General features: G+C 42.1%; 2 protein-coding genes across 2 annotated transcripts in view; one reads left to right on the top strand and one right to left on the bottom strand.

Moving 5' to 3' along the window:
• Positions 1-3,026: 3,026 nt before the first annotated feature.
• PTCD2 (pentatricopeptide repeat domain 2) lies at positions 3,027-19,553 on the bottom strand. The gene is made up of 10 exons (XM_063128632.1): positions 19,421-19,553; positions 17,018-17,110; positions 15,824-15,953; positions 13,287-13,404; positions 10,500-10,578; positions 9,530-9,621; positions 8,096-8,209; positions 6,725-6,799; positions 4,957-5,070; positions 3,027-3,289 (listed from the first exon to the last, which is right to left on the bottom strand). The coding sequence occupies exons 1-10, from the start codon at positions 19,533-19,535 to the stop codon at positions 3,065-3,067; spliced, it is 1,155 nt and encodes a 384-aa protein (XP_062984702.1). The 5' UTR covers positions 19,536-19,553; the 3' UTR covers positions 3,027-3,064.
• Positions 19,554-19,697: 144 nt separating this feature from the next.
• The window catches only part of MRPS27 (mitochondrial ribosomal protein S27), a 56,064-nt gene continuing 52,611 nt past the window's right edge, over positions 19,698-23,150 (top strand). Inside the window, exons 1-2 of the mRNA XM_063127934.1 lie at positions 19,698-19,809; positions 21,825-21,902. Coding sequence (XP_062984004.1) covers positions 19,737-19,809; positions 21,825-21,902 — 151 coding nt within the window. The 5' untranslated portion in view covers positions 19,698-19,736. The remainder of the gene's footprint in view (positions 19,810-21,824; positions 21,903-23,150) is intronic.

Here is a 23,150-nt window from a genome sequence, read left to right as displayed (position 1 = left end):
TGAGTGTGGTTGAAAGGGACCATCTTGAAGTTTTGGTATACTGAGGCATTTGCAAAACTGGCACCTACCTGGTGATCAAGGGACACTGCAAGGTTTGTTCCCTTTCAAGAGTGACAAGGCATAATGGGAGATGCCTCATTTGCACACTTTTGTTCCCAATGGAAAGTATAACAACAATATATGCATTTTGACCCTGTTCAGATGACACGCTAAGCCATGGTGGTAAAGCATTTTGAGCTAAGCATTATGGCTTAGCATGTCATGTGACCCATGACGACTTTAGTGCATCGTGTGAAACGTTCCTAACCATGGCGGATACATAATTACAGTTTAAACATGCTCACCAACCATTTGCTGCAAAAGGATTAGCAGCCTAACCATAGCTTAGGGTGTTGTTTGAACAGGCCCATTGAGATGTTTCTTGATCCTAATTTTTTAAAAATGTTTCCAATGGAGCTCTAAACAACTTTCCCCAAGCTGATGAGTGTTTAGTCCTCAAGCTTCTAGAGCAGCCCTCCACAACCGAGTGCCATCCAGGTGATTTGGACTACAACTCCCAGAATTCCTGGCCGTAAGCCATGTTGTCTGAGGCTCATGGGAGTTGAAATGCAAAACTTCTGGAGGGCACCAGACTGGGGAAGCCTGATCTAGACTCTAGAGGGACTGAGGTTGGAGAGAGCTGCAAGTCTTGGAGGTGCCTTCCTATTAAGCCCACCATGCAACTTTTTCAAGTGTGGATTCCTACAATTCAGACTATGGTTAAAACAACAACACCCTGATACAATATCCACACTTACAAATGTTTGGGCTATATCAAAAATAAATTCACAAATATTATTTCATACGTAATTAATTTAGGAAGCTTGAAAGTAATGCAGGACTTCATTTGTGTGCAGGATTATTATATTCCCTACTGAAACTGAATACATTGTTCCACATAGTGTGATCCACTGTGCCCTCTACTGTCTGCTTTATAGCATTTTGACAATTTATTGCAACTCAACAAAGCAGTATTACATTTCAGTTTTTACAATGCTAGGCTTTTTTTTTAAAAAAAAAACACTTTGAGAAACACTATTTTATAGGAACTTAGGTTGTATGGGTACTACTCAGAAATAATGGGTCATGAGACAATTTCTAATACTGATTTCCTTGGTTTTGTTTTATTGCCTCCCCACCATCCTTCCTATTTCGTCTATGGTTATACACTCTTTCTGCTTTAATCTTCTCATTCTGCTGGCATCTCTTACCCATGTTCTGTACCTCATCCTCCTTAAAATGGCAAGCTGAAATATGCTTGCTCAGTGAATGGAACTACAGTATGACCCCTTACAGTCCTTCAAAGGAATTTATTCCTTACCTAAAGCTAGAACAGCAGTGACAAAGAACGGGGACTTATAAGCAGTGTCACCATTTCAGAATCCCATACCTAAGGAAATTTGCTGAAATTTCAGCAGGAATTGGCAGGGCGAAGCTGAAAGCTGATCTTTAACAAAGCTGACATTTTATTTAGTCTTGGGGGGATCTACACTACTGCTTTTAAAGCGCTTTAAAGCACTTTGAAAACGTTTTGAAACCTGTATATGCAGTGTGTCTTGGGCCCCAACAGTTGTCAAAACTGTTATAAAGCGCTTTAAAGCGCTTTAAAGCAGTAGTGTAGATCCCCCCCAGGTGCTGTTTTCTACTGTTTCTTCTACTGTCATGTCCTCTTTTTAGGTTTTGATTTTAATTCTAAAGTCGATAGATGTATTTTTGTGGTTGTATAGTTGTTACTGTGCTGTAAAGCACATAGAGTGCAATTTTAAATTTATACCCGAAAAGAAATAAGGGTGTAATCCTATGCATGTTCAGACAGAAAAAAGTCCTACAACTCCTAAGTATCTTTACTTGGAGGCAAATCCCACTGATTTCAACAGAATTTACTTCCAAGTTTGCATGCTTAGGATTACAGCCTCGAGAACTCTTTGTTATGTATTATTTTTAGATCAAACATAACCTTCCAGCAGGGCATCATGTCCCATCAATGCTTTCTTGCACCATCTGTGACAACTCTCTGCATATGTTCCTTCAAGTACTCAGTTTCACAGAAAGATCATCCGAAGACACAAGCAAATGCAGATATGTTCACATTTGCCTTTCTATTAGGCGTTGCTGCAATTCCCCAGATGAAAACAAGGCTATGCTCAGCATCGCAGGTTACCGCTTTTACAACTTGGAGCTCATTTCAAGCGTTCATTTATTCTTTGCCACTCTTCCTGTACTGAAAACTGCATTCTGTATCTCATACACCACTGCATAATTCTGGGGCAAATTTCCCTTTGTTGTTGAAAGTGTGGCAAGCATTTGAATGCTTGTGAGCAGCACTGAGGTGAGCAGGGCCTGACTTGTCTCAATACTATGCATGGCAGCCCAAGTCATGAGGTAAAGGACAAGGTGGAGCTCTCCCATTTCATGTACAGAAGCCAACTTGCACTGGCAGACTTCAATACTGGAGACAGGAGAGCATCCTTGATCACACTTCAGGATAGCAAGAACCTTTGGGGGCACAGAGAGCTCTGTGCTCTCATGGAAGTAAATGGCTGGAGGGCTCAGGAGGAACAGCCAATGTGCTGACACTGCTATCCCCAGCCTAATGGTAGGGTCGGCCTTGATACTGTGCCACCACGCCACCACAGAAGGCCTTGTCCCTGGTGGAAATAATGCAAACAGTGTTGTTTTCCTGCCAGGGATCCAGAGACTGGTAAGTCCCAGTCCCAGTCCCATCCCTGGCAGGAGAAGACAGCTCTCATGGATACTCCAGACTAGGATAAGACGTCTAGTCTAGCTGCTGGGTCCTCAGCTGGAAGGGAACAGCAGGGATGATGGGTGTTCCCTGGAAATCGCCCAACCTTTCTCACCAGATGCCTGCTTTGGAGAACTCCAGGTCCTTCCACCATTTCCCTGGCTGTAAACTGTTCATTCACAAGTTGTGTTTGGAGCCACAGAACTCATGTAGGAAAACAGACCAAGTGAAAGCCAGGGAGACCTTTTATTGGGTACCAATTCGAACAGTCCAAACGCAGCCTTACTCAGCCAGCAGAACAGAGCCCAGAGGCTTGAAAGTCCGACGGCTGGCTTGGTTTTGCTTGAGCGGCTTCAGGGGGTGCCTCTTTGTGCGCGGGGTATGGCACAGCAAGTCGTCCAGAGTCAAAGACGTGACCTGCCCCAAGGCATGCAGGTTGGCGAACGTTTCTTCAAACTGGACGCAAAGAGCTGGATTGTCCTGCAGTTTCTCCCTGATGGTGGCCAGCTGAGGAAAGATCACAGCAAACAGATCAGGACCTGCAAACTGAACTATCTATCTATTTATTTATTTATTTATTGCATTTTTATACCGCCCAATAGCTGAAGCTCTCTTTACAAAAATCAAAACCATAAAAACCATTCAAAATATAAAACAAACAGTATAAAAGCATAATATGAAATATAATATAAAAACACAACCAGGATAAAATCAAGCAGCTATGCAGAAATTAATACAGATTTAAAACACAAATTTAAAACAGCAAAATTAAAATTAAGTTGCTAGACTGTTAAAATGCTGAGAAAATAAAAAGGTCTTCACCTGGCATCTAAAAGAGTACAGTGTAGGCGCCAGGCGAACCTCCTTAGGGAGCTCATTCCGCAGCCGGGGTGCCACAGCAGAGAAGGCCCTCTGCCTGGTAGCCACCTGCCTCATTTCCTTTAGCAGGGGCTCGCGGGGTTCATAGCCGCCTTCCACACGCCATTAAAGGGAATGGGAATACGTGAGGATCTAAGCTCCTCCTACAACTTAATCAGCATTGTCTGGCCATTGATAATAAGATGCTACAGAACTCTGTCCTGGTTTGCATTCTCAGCTGCAGTCGTACACATCATTGCTTACGATGCATAGCTGCAAGCTGATCCACAGGTTCTGTCCTCCAGAGGGTCAAGGGCCAAAGCAGGGGCCCTGGACCTTTGTCCGCCCGAGGCCCGAAATAAATTTCGGAGATACTCTCAGAGGTTGCGTTCCACTGCTGGGTGGGGCCGAAAGCAAAGAAAAGCTGGTCCAAAAACACCAGCCTATTTGAGTGGGGGGCGGGGGACCGTAGTTCAAGGGCAGAGCCCCTGCTTTGTATGCAGAAGGTCCCAGGTTCAATCCCCGGCATCTCCACGTAGGGCTGGAAAAGCTCTTGCCTGAAAGCCTGGAGAGCCATCGCTGCCAGTCAGTGTTAACACTATTGCGTTAGATGGATCAACTCAGTATAAGGCAGCTTCCCATGTCCCTAACTTACTGTCAGTAACTAAGCAAAAGGAAAGGCATTTCAGCCTTTCAGAATGGGGAGAGAATCTGCAAAACACCTGGGAAAACACCAGGCGATTGGTGGTTTGGAGAGAAAGGGTGGGGCCACCTGGGGAACCCCAGAAGACCAGGTTGGGACCCCAGGAGGGCTGGATTCATTAATTGAAATTGATTAGATACGAAACAAGCATTCCAAGCCCAGCAGTTTTCAAGCCGTGAATATGGATCCACCAATATGGTAAAGAAGAGCTGTTCCCAGCGATCCTAAAAATAAATCAGAGCGTAAAATGAATTTGTGGCCAGTAATCCCAGGATTACTATCCACAAATTCATTTTAAGCTCTGAATTATTTTTAGGATCGCTGGCATTTACTGTTTCCATTGTCATTTATCTGAGCTAAAAGACCAGTGTAGTAAAAGGATTGTTAGCTAGGATGGGTAGCATTCACAGATCAATAGAAAAGCACCCTGTAACCTGGTAAGTAAGACAATATAATGGAAACAGTCAATTTTACAGGATCCTGAACCTATATGATAGGGCGAGACCTATATAATAAGGTGAAAACCATTCTGACATGGGGGAAAGGGCCAGACACCTACTTGTAAGGAAAGCTCATTTGCATCCACTGGTTTCCACAACAGCAATCCACTTACCACCGACATACAGTACTCTGTTTTCTTCACAAGATGTGAAGTACTGCTTTCTGAAGCCATTTCCAGTGTCTTAACAAGGTCTTCTAGGTCTCCAGATGCAGCCTGAAGAAGAATCTTCCAGAAAAAAATAACAACCCACAACTAATAAGTAAAGCTTTCCTAAGTTCTGGTGGGGAGGCCACTGGGTGGATGGTCCACCAACAGAATCCCCACCCTGTCTCACACACTCAAAACCTGTGACTGCTGAACAAGGATAAGGGGAAGGATTCTCAATAGGTAGCCACAACCCCACATCCCTGCCTCTTGAGCCTTGGCTGCTGCTGGATTTTGAAACCTGGCAGACCACGCTGGGAGATTTTCACTCCACCAGCTTCATCTAACCAGGTCTTTCTATGACATGCCAGATTGGCTTGCTCATCCAGGATCAACTCCTAGATGGCCATGGTTGTATTATTAACCAATCTGGCATGAGCCAGCAGCATCTTCAAGCTCAATGGGGCAGCCAGCATGACTACCAACTTCCCCAGAACTGGAAAAAGGGACAGTCATCAAATGGCTCACCCTTATAGTTCTTCATCATCATCATCATCTTTTTGATTGTACTAGTCACTGGCCTTGAAAACTTCCAGACAAAGTTTCCATATTGTTCCCATTACAAAGGTGACAATAACATTTATCATGCAGAAGCTTTTGGCCTTACTAATTCTGTATAAAATTTTATTTTACCCTGGCCAAGTGCAGGAAGACAAACAAACAAATAAACAAACACCAGTGTCCCCATTACTACATGAGTTTTCCCTGAGAAGCAGTATAGAAATACCTTAAAGAAGTTATTCTCAGGGAAATTGGGTTTGCATATAGAACGTAAAGCAGTATTCTTTAGCAAGTGAGCCTGAATTGGCACCCAAGTTTATTGAAGCCCATGCCTTTATGACAGGGCAGGAAGGTGTATGAAATATAGGGTGGTTGGTGGTGATGGGTTTGGGGTTCGTTCCTAGACAAGCAGAGTCCCGCCTTCTGCCTGTCCCACTTCCTGCCACCAGTATACAGCACTTCCTGCCCTTAGGATGAGTTTTTTTTAATAACTGCTCCCACTTTCATTGGCTAGTCCTTTCTAAGCTCCCTATCTCCTCTGTCTTCCTATTCTTCAGGTCTCTCTGCCAAACATCTCCTGTCCTCCACCTCCTGTTCCTTCAAGATGCTGCTTCTCAGTCTGTTTCCTACATTAGCACCTTCCTTTCGCCACTACGCATCTGAGATGTCTGCCATCTAATTTACTTCCCACAGGGGACCTCCCTTCACTACGTTTTCCTATGCCAACGGTCACTCCGGTATCTATGGGCTGCGTGACCATTTGCCTCAGCCAAACTGACCTTTCACTCTTCTGACAAATGATGGATGGTTATTAACATTCTACAGCTTATAATTTCATTCTCATGTCATGTTTTCCTTACAGAATGTTTTGAGAATGTTCAATCAGTGTGAGAAGCTTCACCCACATATTACAAGATATATGCTTTAACTACCAGTCATTCACACATAGAAATGAAGAGGGAGAGCTGTTTATACCCTTTCAAACAGCAATCATAAATTATTTTTAAAAACCAAGAACAAAACAAATCAGTAGTATTTTTTCCCAGATTAGTGTGTAATAGAACAGTATATTGTGTGTCCTAAAATTGTTCAAGGCAGCAGAGAAACTTTCCTTAAAACAAAGCCATCTTTTCTCCATGGTTCAAGACTAATATACAAAATTCAGTGTACTTACTTTCAGATTACTGCATATCCTATTTTCTGTGTTCATGATCTGAGAATAACAGGAATGGGCTTTTACAACATCATTCTGGGAGGAAGAAACAGAGACAATAATCAAACTATGCTTACAAATAAAGCATTGCTTAGCATTTCATTTAGGTAGGGTGAACTCATTTGCATAACCACCCAATAATATATTGACCTATCACACCGTACACCCATCATACTGTACATTTCTAGTTCAACTAATTTTGGGTGGACACCCATTGTAAGAGGGGCTACTGAAGCAAACTGAGACATCTGAGGTAAAAAATAAATTCTCAGCATACATTTTTTCTCTGAAAATGTCCCAAAATCTGTTCAAACTACAAGGACGTCTTCTTCAGTCACCCTGATTTAAGATAACTCCTGATGTGCCCAAGGTTTAGAATCTCTCTCTGTCTCTGTCTCTCTCTCTCTCTCTCTCTCACACACACACACACACAGAGAGAGAGAGAGAGAGAGAGAGAGAGAGAGAGAGAGAGAGAGACAGAGAGAGACAGAGAGAGAGAGAAACTGTTCAGATGACAAGCTAAGCCATGGTGGTTAAGCATTTTAAGCTAAACATTAAGGCTTAACGTGTCATGTGAACTATTCCTAACCATGATGGCTACATAACCTTTTGCAGCAAAAGGGTTAGCAGCCTAACCATGCCTTAGGGTCTGAACAGGCCCTATAATACTGTTAAGAAAGTGTGTTAGAGAGCAACAATGTACCACAGAACAAGAGTGACCTATGTTTTTGTCAGCCACTCTGTTTTTCAGATGCTCAGGTTCTATAAGTTATGCTGGCATTATCTAACAGCAAAGGTTTCACAGCTATATAGCACTTGAGCTTGAACTCTATAAGATCTTTGACTGGGGGCTGAGGAACCAATTTGCCTCCTCAGAGACTGGCAGTGGTCCTTTGCCTTTCCAGAAGGTGCCTCAGATGACAATAACAGCAACAGGGGGTCAGACAAAGATGCTTCAGGGACGACGTCCAGCCCGTAGCCTGCCAACAGGCCATTCCTATGGCATAGAGCATTTTGTCTTGATTTCCTTTCTTTGAGCTCTCAAATTGATTGGCTACATGGGCCTGTCTTGTAAGTATCTAAAGCTTTCATTCCTACTCCAACAAAATAAAATTGGCATCACAAGAAGCCTCCTTCTCCCTGAAAAGATTCTAGGAAATGGTGTCTGAAGCTTATGAAATGTTACAAATATTGATATAGCATCAATGTTTAAAAAAAGTTTTCCTAGGAATGGGAAGAACAGGGTCCAGGGAGTTAGAAGACCTGCACCACATGTTACAGTACATGCACAGCACCGAATAACACAGGTAATAAAGCTAAAGAATCCAGCACCTGATTCAGAGCAAATGCTACTGCAAAGTATTGTGCTCTTCTTGGTATTTGATCCCCTTTGAGCTGCATATCTTCAAATAATGTTGTACAAATTTTGCAAGACTCTGAGGTGTTCTGTGAAATAGAAGATTTCAGTGCATGAGTGAATATAATTCAGACCACATTATAAGGAAGCCAGGGCCTAACTGAATGACCGAGTGCTGCAGGTATTGAAATTATTAGGAGACCTCTTTTGAAATTATACACACAAGAAAGAATTTCCCAATAATCATAACAAGAAAAATGAAAATGGGATATTTGTACACATCTCCATCAAAAGGGAGAACGCAACGTACATTCCAAAATGGACAAAATTCCAAGGCCATCAAGAAATTTGGCACATGCGTAGCAACAGACTCACTGATTCCTCTCTTGAAAGGAAAACTTCTGTAAGTCTCTCCCTACAAATCTTAACTTCTGACTGCCCAGAAACCTATAATTTGGAATGTATGTAACCCAAAGATGAAGAAGTTTCAGGAAAGGGTACATTTTTAGACTTAAGTGTCAAAATGCGGGGCATAGAGTGTGTTAGCAATTGGGTACTAGTCCTGATGGCTATGTGTTACCTCCAATACCAGAGGCAGTGTGCGTATGTACAACAGGTTGCTGTTACACTGTGTCCTGCTTGTGAGTTCCCAACTGACAGCTGGTTGGCCACTGTGTGAACAGAATGCTGGCTTAGATGGACCTTTGGTCTAACCAGCATGACTCTTCTTAGGCACTTAAACTTCAATTACCAGTAAGAAATACTAACTAGAGACAACTCTTATATTAGTCAAAAGACAACCATTTGTTATGCATAAAAATTGTGAATGGCACAACCCTATGTACTGTATCTTTACACAGAAAAAGTCCTACAACTCCCAGCATTCCCCAGCCATACTTATCTTGTAATAAGCCCTACTAAACCCAGGCAGGCTTATGTAAGAACTGAACAGGAACTTGCTCTTTTACACCATAAGCTTTATGCAAACACTGACGACCATGAAATAGTGGAAAGATAACTACACACTCTACTAAACGCCTTTACCTTCCACCCAAATAGCTCCCAATTTTATACAGTTTATCTTAAAATTGTCCAGGTCTCATCAAAGATGGTGACTTAGGTCTAAAAATATGTACATCTTTGCACTTATTTGCCTTACTTACTCTAGAGAAGCTCATTATCTACTGCTGGTTGTCATTTTATCGTTTTCATGAATTGTCTTGTCTTGTAAACTATTCCAAAACTGTGTGCTTAAGGTGCAGGTTACAAATTTACCAAACAAACAAATATTGAACTCTTCAAGACTGTTGAAAAGTAAGCGGGCTGGGAAAGGCACACCTTTAGGCATAATACTATTCTCACTCACATAAAAGCCCTAGAAACACATTGAAAAGAATCTGTATTATTACCAGTTTGTAGCATATTGCAGATGCAAGTAAATATGTCTCGCTGTTAAATTTTACACCTTGGTTCTTCATTTCTAGTAACACTTCCAGAGCACCTGCCAAACAGACTTTCAGTTAGAGTTAATTCATTATGCTGTGACAATCACATATCCCAGCTGGCAATTAATAACGTTTCAGAGAACAGTAAGCTGAGTTCTGAAAAATAATTATACTTTGTAAAAAAAATACTTTTTGGAAGAGAGATACAAGGTACTGTATGACTAGTACAAGATATACTCCATTTGCTAAAATCATGCCAATTCAGCAGAAATTTTTTGTGTGTGTGTGATACAATGATAGTATCAATTTCATCAAGAAAAATAAGTTTGTAGCATTCATAATTTTGGCACAGTTTGAATCCAAAATTATGTGGTGTGCCTTCAAAGACAGCTATAGTAGCATTCAGCCATTAGAAAGGTTAGCTTGCTTCCAATCCAGATCAAGGGGCTTCTAGATTATAATTTTTTTTAAAAGCATAAGGCTGCAATCCAATACCCTCTTTCCTGGAATCAGTGGGTCTTACTTCTGAGTAGACATGTACAGGCTTGCACTCCACATTTAGTGCATTCTATCACAGGAAAAATGTGCTATGGTCTTCAGAAAATACACTTCTGCAGAAATTTTAAAAATTTCCTGCATCCTAAAAGAAAACTGCTGCACAACTGAGATCAAACATAGGAAAGTACTTTTTTTTTTTAAAAAAAAATGTATTCATAATCCATGGGGTGTATGATTACATTCAATGAAAGACAGCAAATTCTTAATGAGTACACAGTTGAGAGGTCTCTTCCACTTCATTAAAATCCAAGAATAATCATAGAAGGTTTTGCTAATCCAAAAGATCCAATTATAGCGTCTCAAAATTATATTAATTATTAAATCAAAGACTGTTTCGCTATAATTAATGTACTCCTTTGGGGCATAGGTTACTTACGTTCATAATGACCTTTCGTAAACAGCAGATCCATCAAAATATTGAACGATGTGCTGTCTGCAAAGAAGCCATGCAGAGCCTGAAGAATAATAAAAAATAGAATAGGTTTGAAACAATGCATTGAATAGGCTACCCAAATTATTGTTCATATTGAAGCTGAGGCATCCTTAATGCTTGGAAAAATCCAGGGCCTAAATTCGTTAGTTTCAAGCTCCCTAACTGTTGGTGTCCTATTAAGGCCCGTAGGAGAACACAGCTTTATCCCCAAAATAAAATGAAACCATATTTAATTGCTCCCTCTGACTTTGAAGATTAGCTTTCAGGGACTACAAAATGCTGTAGTTGAAAAAACGGCTTGAAACCCCTCAAACCAGGCACAGAACATTGTGTGCAGCCCCAGTCTCAGGCTGCAATCCTATTGATGCTTTCCTGGGAGTAAGTCCAATTGAATTCAGTAGGACTTCCTTCTGAGTAGACATAGACAGGATTGCACTGTTAATCCCCAGACTAATGGGGAAAGCATACTAGGATGCAATCCTATGCTTGGGTAGACCCCCTCCCCAAATGCTGGGAGTTGTAGAACTTTTTTTAATGTCTAAACATGCATAACATTGCACCCTTAATTACATATAATGATTATTCATATAAAGTGATTATTCCTACTAATACAGAACAGACCCATGCATATATATTTTTTTAAAAAAATTCCTTTTAAAGGATAGGAAAACCTCAAATAAACTGGAGCTTTGTTTGAAGTTTTTGCTGCAGTACAAGATGTTATTATCTACTGTTACTTTCTACTGTTAGTTTTACCCTACCCTGTGCCTGCTTACCCTACCCTGTACCTGTTTGCATTCTCTTCCCCTCCTTATTGTTTTACTATGATTTTATTAGATTGTAAGCCTATGCGGCAGGGTCTTGCTATTTACTGTTTTACTCTGTACAGCACCATGTACATTGATGATGCTATATAAATAAATAATAATAATAATAATAATAATAATAATTATTTAACAATCACATGTAAATAAGATTATGGCATTTTATCCCTCCCTAGTGGGTGTTCATAGTTCACAGAGCAATGTTCCCCCCAATCATGTGTCCTCCAGATGTTTCGGACTACAATTCCCACCATCACTGCCCACTGGCGGTGCTGGCTGGTGCTGATGAGAGTTGTAGTCCAAAACATTGGAGGACACATGCTTGGGGGGAAGGCTGAAATAGAGAAACACAAACATCTGGGGACCACCTAGAATAGTCATTAATGAGATCTAGACCATGCAGGTAACATTCCTTTTTCGTGAAGACAGGGGTGTTGCGTCAAGGTATCAATTTTGAAATATTGTGATGGTATAAACAAATCCTCCCTATCACAGGTAGAGAATATTGATGCTCAGCTTGCCTGATCAATCCTTTGGGGGCTTGTGAACCGAAGAGCCAAGATGCATGCAAAGGGAGAGAGCCAGGTATGCAGAAGAAACAGTCAACATCCCAAGATGAAGGCAAGGCAAATAGAGATCCCCAAGATTTTGCCAGGGTGATGACTTCCTAACACACTTCTACTCCCAATTCATGACAAGAATTTTCAAGTAAATCAGAGACTGAAGTGTGTTCAGATGGTTATCTCTGTATAATTCATCAACTAGGCTCGGAAGACGGCAGCAAGGGAGAAGGCCTTCTCAGTAGTGGCCCCCCAATTATGGAAGTGTTATCCCCAATGAGGCCTGCCTGGCACCAACATTGCTATCTTTTCGGTGCCAGGACAAGACTTTTCTCTTTTCCCAGGCATTTAGCAGCATGTGATGAGATATTAATTGATCCTGGATCTGTTTTTTTTAGTTTTGGGTGATTGCTCAAAATTGTTTTTAGATGTATGTTGTATTCGCGTAGATTGTCTGTTGTATGTTTTTATGGTTTTAAATAAATATCGTTTTAAAACTTTTGTAAACCACCCAGACAGCTTTGGTTATGAGGCAGCAAAGAAATGTAATAAAATTAAAACAACAACAACAACAACAACAACAACAACGAGAACAATCCTATGGTCGCTGGACAAGCATCCCAAGACTATAGGCTGGTCTGAAAACATCCTTCTGAAGTCAGAGACGGTGCTCTGACCTTGGAAGGGGAAGTTGGAGAGATGACCCCTGACCTCACCACCTTGCAGCTGGTGCAGAGAGATTTTCTAAGGTCAGAAAATCAACCCCGGAGAGAGGAATGGGGGGGGGGCAGGGAGGGGAGGAGGCCAGAGAGGGAGGAATATGATTTATTCTAAGCCTCCTCCAACCTCCTTCCCACCCACTCCAAAGTGCCCTCACTAGATGGGCTGAAAACCCCAACTAGCAAAAAATATAGGCGACTGGAAGACGGGGAGACAAAGATCACCCCTCTTCCCAAGCTGCTGGCTTCAGCCTGGCAGGGCATAGGAATCTTGGAAGCCCCCAAGTTCGGGTGTTCCTGAGCAGCGAGGGTGCAGTCCATAGGACTGTGCTCTAAATAGATCCAAACTTTACTGCTTTAAATACTTAGAAGCAGCATATAAGTATTTACATACTGGAAAACAAATTCCCATTGCATCAGACAACTGCTTGAGCATTCAAGATACTGAGCAGGGCAGCAGTTCCACCAGGAACTTTTCCCTGTTGAAATAAACTGGAATTGTTTCCAATCAACCCAAGCGCCTGAAGTAACTACCACTGCTTTCAAGGGGATTTAGGAGGAAAATGTTCCCCGTGGATTGTACCCCATAACTGGAAGAAAGAGACAAATGGAGTTTCTGAACTTTACCTGGTCTTTGATAAGCTCGAAGGCAGACGTTTCAAGGTCCAGTTCGTAACAGAGTCTCATAAAAAGGGGACCAAACCTGAACTCCCCAAAGGCCACATTTTTGTTCTCTTCGTGGTACCTGAGTAGAAGATATAGGTTATTTTGGCCGAGTTTTGAAGGGCAAGTGTATGAGGGGGGTGGGGGGGAATGCCAAAATGAGATCTTCCAAGAAACCAGAATCTACACGCATGGGAAGACATCCTAGTTGTATATGGAAAACCAATGAAATGGAACACAAAATAATGAAACGTCAAAAGAAAGAAAACAAAACAAAACAAAAGCCTATACCATTTCACAAAATTAATCCTTCTCTCTATCATACTCTGCTTCATCGCACCATCTTTCTGCCTCACTCATGGAATTTTTAGCTGGGGCAAGGGGAGGGCATGTCCAGACAACATTGATTTCCATTTCATAGAATCATAGAATAGTAGAGTTGGAAGGGGCCTATAGCGCCATCGAGTCCAACCCTCCCACGTTTCCCACTGCTGCTTCCATCCTTTTCCTTACAGCAAAAAATCAGTTAAGGAGACCAAATAGTTACAAAATGCCACCTGAGTGGTAGCGCTAGGAGTTCTGTCTGGCAGCACCTCTAGACCTAATACTGATTAACTTTGGAAAACTATTCTAGGTTCTATAGAAACATAGAATAATAGAGTTGGAAGGGCCCTATAAGGCCATCGAATTCAACCCCCTGCTTAGTGCAGGAATTCACCTTAAAGCATCCCTGGCAGATGGCTGTCCAGCTGCATCTTGAATGCCTCTAGTGAGGGAGAGCCCACGACCTCCCTAGGTAATTGGTTCCATTGTAGTACTGCTCTAACAATCAATAAGTTTTTCCTGATATCCAGCCGGAATCTGGCTTCCTGTAACTTGAGACCATTATTCCGTGTCCTGCACTCTGAGAGGATCGAGAAGAGATCCTGGCCCTCCTCTGTGTGACAAGCTTTCAAGTACTTGAAGAGTGCTATCATGTCTCCCCTCAGTCTTTTCTTCTTCAGGCTAAACATGCCCAGTTCTTTCAGTCTCTCCTCATAGGGCTTTGTTTCCAGACCCCTAATCATCCTTGTTGCCCTCGTCTGAACCCCCTTCAGCTTGTCTGCATCCTTATTTATTTATTTATATAGCACCAACAATGTACAAAGTAAAACAATAAAACAGCAACACCCACATAGGCTTCATTCTGATAAAATCATAATAAAACAATAAGAAAAGGAAGGGAATGCACCAAGCAGGCACAATAAAACTAACAGTGTAATCGTAAGATCAAAATCAAGTTCTAAAAGCTTTAGAAAAAAGAAAAGTTTTCAACTGAGCTTTAAAAACTGAAATTGAACTCGTGATCTGCAAATGCTCTGGAAAAGAATTCCAGGCATTGGAGGCAGCAAGAGAAAATGGACGAAGCTGAGCAACAGAAGTAGAGATCCTTGGGCAGGCAAGAAACACAGCATTCGAAGAGTACGAATGGGGCAATAATGCGAAATAAGAGAAGAAAGATAGGAAGGAGCTAGACTGTGACAAGCTTTGAAAGTCAATAGGAGAAGCTTATATTGGATTCTGAGGTGAATTGGAAGCCAATGGAGAGATTTCAGAAGTGGAGTGACATGATCAAAGTGATGAGCCAGGAAGATGATCTTAGCAGCAGAATGATGAATAGAGACCAATGAACTAACATGAGAGGAAGGAAGGCCAGACAGGAGAAGGTTACAATAGCCGAGCCGAGAAATAACCAAAGCGTGAACAAGAGTCTTGGCAGAAGAGACAGATAAAAACGATCAGATCTTGGCAATATTATATAAGAAAAAATGACATGACTTGGCTACTGCCTCAATGTGAGGAGTAAAGGAGAATGAAGAGTCCTTCTTAAAGTGTGGTGTCCAAAACTGGACGCAATGCTCAAGATGACGCCTAACAGGTACTGAATAGAGGGGGACCAGTACCTCACACGATTTGAAAGCTATACTTCTATTAATGCAGCCCAAAATAGCATTTGCTTTTTTTTTTTGCAGCCACATAACACTGTTGGCTCATATTCAGCTTGTGATCAACAACAATTCCAAGATCCTTCTCACTTGTAGTATTGCTGAGCCATTCATAATTTCTTCCCTTCACTCTTTGGTGTTTCACAACACTTCTATGCAGATGGTAAATAGTGCCTAATTTAATGGTAATTTCATTTTCTCAGACATAAAATGTGGTTCTTTAAAAACTTTGAAACCGGAGTCATTTCTTGGTGAGCCAGCCTAATCAAACACATTACCTTCATCTTATGAGAAAACTGCATTTGCCTCAGAGAAACTATCTGCAGAGATGTCAGTCCTGCATAGGTAACGAGTAAAGCAATTTGATTTATTTGGATTTAAGGGCCTGTGATCAATGACTCAAATGTAAAATAATTAGGGCCAATTTCAATGAAAGTGTCTTCTCCCGTCTTAAGGTCTATTTAAACTAAAGCAAACATAAATAAAATAACAATACATTATTTTCATTAATATTACCTGTATATAACTCTTTTGGCCATTTCCACTTCATCTTTTGTCTGGCACAAATGTAGTAATGTTTTCAATTCGTCTTTGAGAATTAGTCTATTTTTTGTTAACTTTTCTTCCATAGTTCTGAAATATGCATCTGAAATGGAATTAATTGTGTATATTATATTTAGCTTATATATAAACAATGGTATCACCTAACATACCAGTTACTGCTGTCTGGGCTGCTCTCCTATCATCAGTGAAATAACTGCCCTTAAGATGACTATCACAGCAGTATAGTCCCAAATCCCAGTGAATAATATTTTGGAATGTTGTCCTTAATGGAGAGAGAATTGCTCCTGTTCCCTACCCAATCCCAAGAAATTGAAAGGGAGAAGATACTTAGGACATATGTGCTTCAAGACTAAGGTGGGAATGGTAATTGCCTATAGAAAGGGGAAGAAATAGGGCTTACTATCACTCCTACTATGGATTCAGCCAGAAGAACTAAGCTGACTTTGGCACTAATTTGGGGGGGGGGGTATTTTAATGTGAGGACGGCTTTGCCAGTATAAGTGAAGCTTTATTCTTTTGAGGAAGAGAATCTGAGGTCCTCCCAGAATCATATTAACCATGAGGATGGTCTAATGTAATTTTAAAAATTATTTGTAAGCACCAGTTAGTCTGTCCTCATGGCAATCTCTTGGATTCCTCTTTTGGTTTCTTCAGTTACTCGATTCAGAATGCAGCATGCGGGGGTGATGATACGCTAGCAGTCCCAAATACCTCTTATACAAAAACACATTCAGGATGATAGGTCAGAAAGTGTTCATTTACCTCCCAGACGTGATTATATGTGCTTTGCCTGTTTTTTGTTTTGTTGTGGTATGCATCAATTGTTTTATTTTGGTGTGGTGTGTGCTTTGCCTGGTATCTGTGTGTGTGTGTGGGGGGGAGAGAGTGGGGAGAGAGACCATGTGCTTTACCAGGTTTTTTTTTATCTGGGCTGGCTGTGTACAGTGTCTGGTTTATTTGTGGATGGCTGCTTTGCCTGTGTGTGTTTCTCTGAGCATCACCAGTATCCCTGTTTGGAAATGGGTATTTTTTGTTGTGCTTTGTGGAGGCAAATAAGCAATTTGGCATTTGGGGCCACTGATTATAATTAGGCTTCACAAAACTAATTTGTGAATGGTTGTTAGAGCATCTACATGAAGGGAATACCTTTTTGGCCACTTATTTTATATCCAGTTTCCAACTTCTTCTGCTGAAATCCTTGTAACTGCACAACATTGTCTGTTAACAAATAACGCTGCGCTGAAAGTGGAAGAGAAAAGGGAGAAATGCTCAGTGCCCCAGATATTTTAGACTTTGCTAGTAATATTTATTCAAATCTTACGGTAGGTAAAAAGAATCCATGTTTTAAATACTAATTTAATTAGCATCCATACTTCCAGCTACTAACATAAAGGAGAGCTGTGGGGACTCATTTCCCTTGTGCAGCTAATGCTATTCCAGTTCAACATGACTGCAAACATTCCTTTGTAATATTTTGATAAGCTTTGATTGGGCCAGTTCAGACATAACATTAACTCTTGGTTTAGCATTACAAGAAGCAGCAATGGCAAGCCTCTGCAAGGAAAGGAAAGGGAAAGAAAGGAGGAAACTGAAATCTTACACTCTCTCCGCAACACCATTTCATTTTCAGATTGGTACCAGGAAAGCTTATTACCATCCCTTGGGAAGTCAGATTTGGATGAGGGATTGCCAGTTGCCAACTTCAACTTTAGGCTCACAACAAAAGCTCTACTCATTTGTGTATAAACTAAATTTGTCCCTTTAATTTCAATGGGACAATGCTAGTTTTAATATTGTTATGCTTCCTTTAACAGGTTAAGTTCTAAAACGTTACTCTTATTCCATGAGCAAACAAAGCCTATTTTAAAAGAGACAGGAGGCCTATGCTTTATAGGAAGATGACTTAGACTGGATCAGGCCACTGGCTCATCTAGCTCAGTATTGTCGATACCTTCCGCAACCTGGTGCCTTCCAAATGTTATGAACTACATCCCCCAGCATTCCTGCTTATAAGCTATGCTTGCTGGAGCTGATGGTTGTTGAAGTCCAAAACATCCAGCGGGCACCATATTGCTGAAGGCGGTCTCCTTTGAGTGGCAGAGACTTTTTAAGACAGGCTTTTTCCCGTCTTACCTGGAATGCTGAGGGCTGAGCTTTTGCATGTGGTTTGACCCCAGCCCCTCCTCCGCACCAAGCCATCCTGCATACCCTTCTCTCTACCTTCTATTCATAGACTGGGTTCACACAACATGCTAACCTACACTCAGTGGTTGAGTGTGGGCTGTTGTTGAACTGCGAGTTGTTTCTTGAATTGTGGGTTGTGTTGTCTGAACCCAGGACATTTTCCACAGGGTGGCTTGTTAACCATAGTGTGGCTTATTTTTCTCAAACATGCCACCTTGAGAACCCATGAGTTATCGCTGGGTTGTTTAGGGTGGTTAACAAGCCATGCTTCATGGTTAACAAGTCACCTTGCGGAAAATGTCTTGGGTTCAGACAATATGCTAACCCACAGTCCAACAAACCATCCACGGTTCAACAACAACCTGCACTCAGACACTGAGTGTGGGCTTGTGTGTTATGTGAACAGCCCCGTAGAGACTCATTCACATTGCAATCTCTCTGCTGTCTCTCTAATACAACTGAAATAGGCATGCTCCAGCTAGATCTTCTCCAATTCCATGATGATTTTGCTTGATACTTGGATCTATTCTGATAGCTTAGCTGTTTGAAAAAATTGAATATCACGAACAGAAGAGGCAAACTTAACTAGCTTGCCATTGGCTAACTACCACCAGAAGTAGGCAATGGTCCCCACATGCTAGAACAGAAAGAATAAGATACAGCTGTGAGATTTTCCTGCATCCAAAAGAAGCAAAAAGTTACATGTTAAATATCTGGAGTACATTAGGTTGAAATCCTAACTATACCTACCAGGGAGTAACCACATTGGACACTGTGGGACACACTTTGGAGTAAAACATGAATGGAACTGCACTGCTATCATAAGTAAATAACAGGAGCTGTGCTGGATCAGACCAAGAGTTTATCTAGTCCAGCAATCTGCGGCCTTCAGAACTATAACAGCCTTCCCAACGCGGTGCCCTCCAGATGTATTGCCTTACAATACCCACCAGTCTCACCCAGCATGGCCAAAGGTCACAAATGCTGGGTGTTGCAATCCAAAACATCCCGATGGGTCCTGGTTGAGGGAAATGGCTAGATTAAACTATTTGTACATAACCGTGTCTGTCTCTTTTAAACTTTCCTTACTCCTTGACAAGGAGCTCTGTGGAACTCAAAAGCCTATACATTCTCAGCAGTAGCATCCAAGGCCGCTGTCACCTGATGTTCGATAGCGATGAACTACAAGTCCCAGCGGGTATCATTCCGCCGTGGCTAAACCTCTGCGGTTTAGGGTACAGCAATGAATGATGGGATATGCAGTTCTCTGTTGTAATGTCCACTAGAAAGAGAGTCCAGCAAAGAAGAGACCCACAATTCAATAAAGCACCTCTTCCTTCTCCTCCCCGATCTTTCCTTAAGTACCTCCTTGAATGCAGCTCCAGCAACCCGGCGGAGCAGCGACGCGCGTGCCCAGCACAGAACGATTGATTGCCTCCCGCAGGATTCGATTGGAACCTTCGACCAGCGCGATAGCCATTCTGTCTCCGGAAGGTACCAAGAGACGCCGCGCGAAGGGGCCGCCCACAACGCGCGCGCGCGCGCACCCCTCCTCCGTGTGTGTTCTAGGCTTGGCGGGCAAGGGGAGGGCCGTGCCGGCGCAGCAAGACCAGACAGCCAACAGTCGTCTCTTTTTCTCTCTTCCCCCCCGCCGCGGTAGAAAGAGGTGGTACACGCCGAAATGGCGGCCTCTGTGTTCCAACGAGGGCTGCTGTGCTGGAGCAGGACTGGTGTCCAGAGCTGGGCTGCGGCAGGTGGGTGGACGCTGTGGGCACGAGCTGGGTCGTGCTCAGGGAGTCAGTCAGTTTCTGACGCTTCCTGGTTTGGTCTTCTCTGCTCCTTAGACGAAGCGGAGCCCGGAATGGGTGTACCCTTTGGGGTTGCAATCCTCTATAGTGCATTTACTTGGGAGTCAGCGCCAGTTAGAGCGCAGTCCTAGGCATGGTTAGACAGGGGGAAAAGCCCTATAATTTCCAGCATGAAAATTGCAGGAGTTTTTTCTTCTTCTGTGTAAACATGTCTAGGTTTGCGCCTTTATTTAAGATAAAGGTTAAGCGGTACGTATTTTTAAGTACCTCATGCATAAAATCGGTCGCACGTCAGAATGCGTTTTTCTTGTTCAGATATCCCTGTGGAACGCATGATCGTTCATCAGCCTTGTGCTTTAACCTTCCCGTAACTTAGCCTGCAATCGGCGGGCCTTGTTATTGTGCAGTAGTCCCATTTTAATCACTGGGGTTGCCCCCGAATTAAATTACAGTTGGATTGCAGACCTTTTGTTATCCTAGTTGTAAATGGGCCTGTCTGGACAACACGCTAAACCATGATTAGCAACAATGGTTAGCGAATGTGTTTAAAGCATGATTATGTAGCCACCATGGTTAAGAATGATTCACACAACACTCTAAATGAAGGTTCATAAGACACACTAAGCCATAATGTTTAGTTCAGGATGCTTGACCATCGGGGCAGGGCCACGATGGTCAAGATCTGTGCCCCTAGATCTTGGTCCCATTAATTTGTTTCTGGAGTTCCTGTATTAGCTGCCACAGGCAGCATTCACCCAGATGGAGGGATACTCCTCCATGCCAGGTTCCTTGCCTCTCTTGATTTTTATTTTGAATTTTTATTTTAAAAATAAAATTTTAAAATTTTATTTAAAAAAAAATCACTGGGAAGCAGGCATGCTGCAAAGTGAAGAGCTGCCCTTCAGTGCCTTCTTTATTCACAAGAGTGACTTTGCGTTTTGGAGCTCAGATCCCACCTCTGCCTTGAACTTGGGTTCTTGGCCAAGGTGCTTTTCTTTTATTCTCACCAGCTTGTCTTCTGGGTAACCAGTGTTTTGTGTCCCACAATACCCGCCCCATGGCAGCCATTTTGTGAGAGCAGCCGCAATGCTCTCAAACATCCGAATGTGCCCATTGACCCCAAAAGTTTGAGGATTCCTGACATATGGGAATGATGTTATGCTATTGTTGAAGGGGGATTTGCAGGAGTATAATGATGCTGATGTATGATTTATAATGATGGGGTAGAGGGCAGAAGCTGTATAAGGCATTGAAGTCCTTCCATTGTTCAACCAGCACTGGGGATGATATTCAGTTTTGCCCCCATCTCTGCCTTTTGAATCTTCACCAGGGTGTTGGCAACACATACATTTTCGAGACAGCCCTTACAGCTACAAAGTTTATTCAATTGAATGCACAGAGCATGATTAAAGAGCAGATTTCTGCATCCAACATGGCCTCAATGGTCTTTTTGCATTTGCTTGGAATCCTGGAATAGCTATTTAGTCCCAGCTAAAACCTTATAAATATTTTGGACCAACGTTAGGTGTAAGGAGTTTAGATCCTGCTATTCATAATTATTGCTTAAACGGATTAGCATTTCACCTTCTAATCAACATCTCTTAAGATGGAGAATGATATATATGTACATATAGGTCATAATATCTTATGAATTACAAGATTGATTGGAGTTTTATGGAAATCTAATTTATGGCGTGGTAGCTAGACACTTCTGAAACCACAACCAGTAAAGCTGACAAAAGCAGTTTGGAGTTCTAAATTCTACAGAGTTTGGATTGGAAAGGATGATGGGAGTTAATGATTCCTGATATGAGAGCTGCTACAGTGGCAATTTATTGCATTTAATTTAGAGAATGGAATGTATAAAAAGGAAGATGAGTAATAAAATTTTCATTTAGAAAAATGGAACCCTTCCTAAATGACCTTGTTCATATATTGATATTGACTTTTTTTTTAATTAGGTAAAAGATGTATTCTTTCGGCAGCTTATGTGGACAGCACAGCATGGGAAGAAAGAGAAAAAGATCAGAAGAGCCTAGGTGAGGCAATATTTTGTTTATTTTGGCTTTTAAGTAGAGGTGCCAGGATTTGAACCTGGGGTCTTCAGCGTGTAAAGCATGTGCTGTGTCACCGAGCTACGATCTGTCTCCATGGCAAATGGATGCTGTTTCTGGTGGCAACCCTGTGTTCATGAGATGTAGCTCTGCCCATATGAACAAACAGATTAAATGTGGCAGGAGCTTTTTTAGGTAAGAGCCTACTTTATCCGATGCACACATGATGTATCAAAAACTCATGCCCCAATACAAATATTAGTCTTTAAGAACCCAAATATTTTTCATGAAGCAGCGGATTTTAAGGGCAAAATATAGGCTGGATCAAGTTGTGACTGCATTGAGATGCAGACCAAAAACATGCCCAGCAGGTACATGTCCATATCTAACTCCCACAGTCCATTCATGTGGCTTTATCATAAGGTGGTACATCACATTTCTCCATGCATTCACACTACTGGAGACAGTGATTGTAGACCATTATATTTTAATCCCACCCTTTCTCCAAAGAGTTCAAGAGATCATACATAGCTCAAAAGATCATACATAAATCCCCCTTCCCTGGACAACCCTGTGAGATAAGTTAGGCTGAAAGAGAGAGAGAGAGAGAGACTGGTCAAGAGGTACCCTGTGAGCTCTGTAAGTGAACCCTACAGATCTCCTTTGTACCTCAGGTCTCCTCTAGCCCAGGTCCCAAACTATGGCTGAGTTTAGACAACACGTTAGTCAACGCAGTGTGAAAACTCCACTCAAGGTTGAGTTTTTAGGAGGTACTCCCCACACAACATGTTCTAACTCCACCTATGGGCTACTGTGGAGTTGAGTAAAAGTCAACGTGACGTTTGATTGACAGTTCCTCCATTCTCTCTCCTCCCCCGCTCCTCCTGATGGTATCCCATCAGCCATTGCTGCAAAACAAAACAATCCTGGTGGCTCTCCTAGAGCAGCACTTGCTCCTTTCGCCGCTTTTGCAAGAAAACTCTGTAGCCAGTGGGAAAAGTCAATGCAATGCAACAGAAAACTCCATGAAGCCTGCCACACAACACAACGGTTGTGCAGGAACTCTTCCCTGCACAGCGTGGATATTCAACGTAGAGTGTTTTCCAAAAAAAAAAACCTCCACCGTGGGGTAGAATTTTCCTGCCAGAAAACACATTTCTCAACGGTTGTGTGAAAACCCCACAGTCGAGTTCTAAAACCACTGTTGAGAAACATGTTGTCTGAACTGAGCCT

Source organism: Elgaria multicarinata, chromosome 6 (genome assembly GCF_023053635.1).
Source record: "Elgaria multicarinata webbii isolate HBS135686 ecotype San Diego chromosome 6, rElgMul1.1.pri, whole genome shotgun sequence".
NCBI classification, from domain to species: Eukaryota; Metazoa; Chordata; class Lepidosauria; order Squamata; family Anguidae; genus Elgaria; species Elgaria multicarinata.
This window is presented reverse-complemented; position numbering and strand designations above follow the sequence as displayed.

Coding starts and splice junctions, on each gene's coding strand:
- PTCD2 (XM_063128632.1), bottom strand. CDS start 19,535: ATGGCTATCGCGCTGGTCGAAGGTTCCAATCGAATCCTGCGGGAGGCA. Junction 8,210..9,529: donor CTGCAATATGCTACAAACTG/GTAATAATACAG, acceptor TCTATTTCACAG/AACACCTCAGAGTCTTGCAA. Junction 5,071..6,724: donor GGATATGCAGTAATCTGAAA/GTAAGTACACTG, acceptor TTTTTCTGGAAG/ATTCTTCTTCAGGCTGCATC.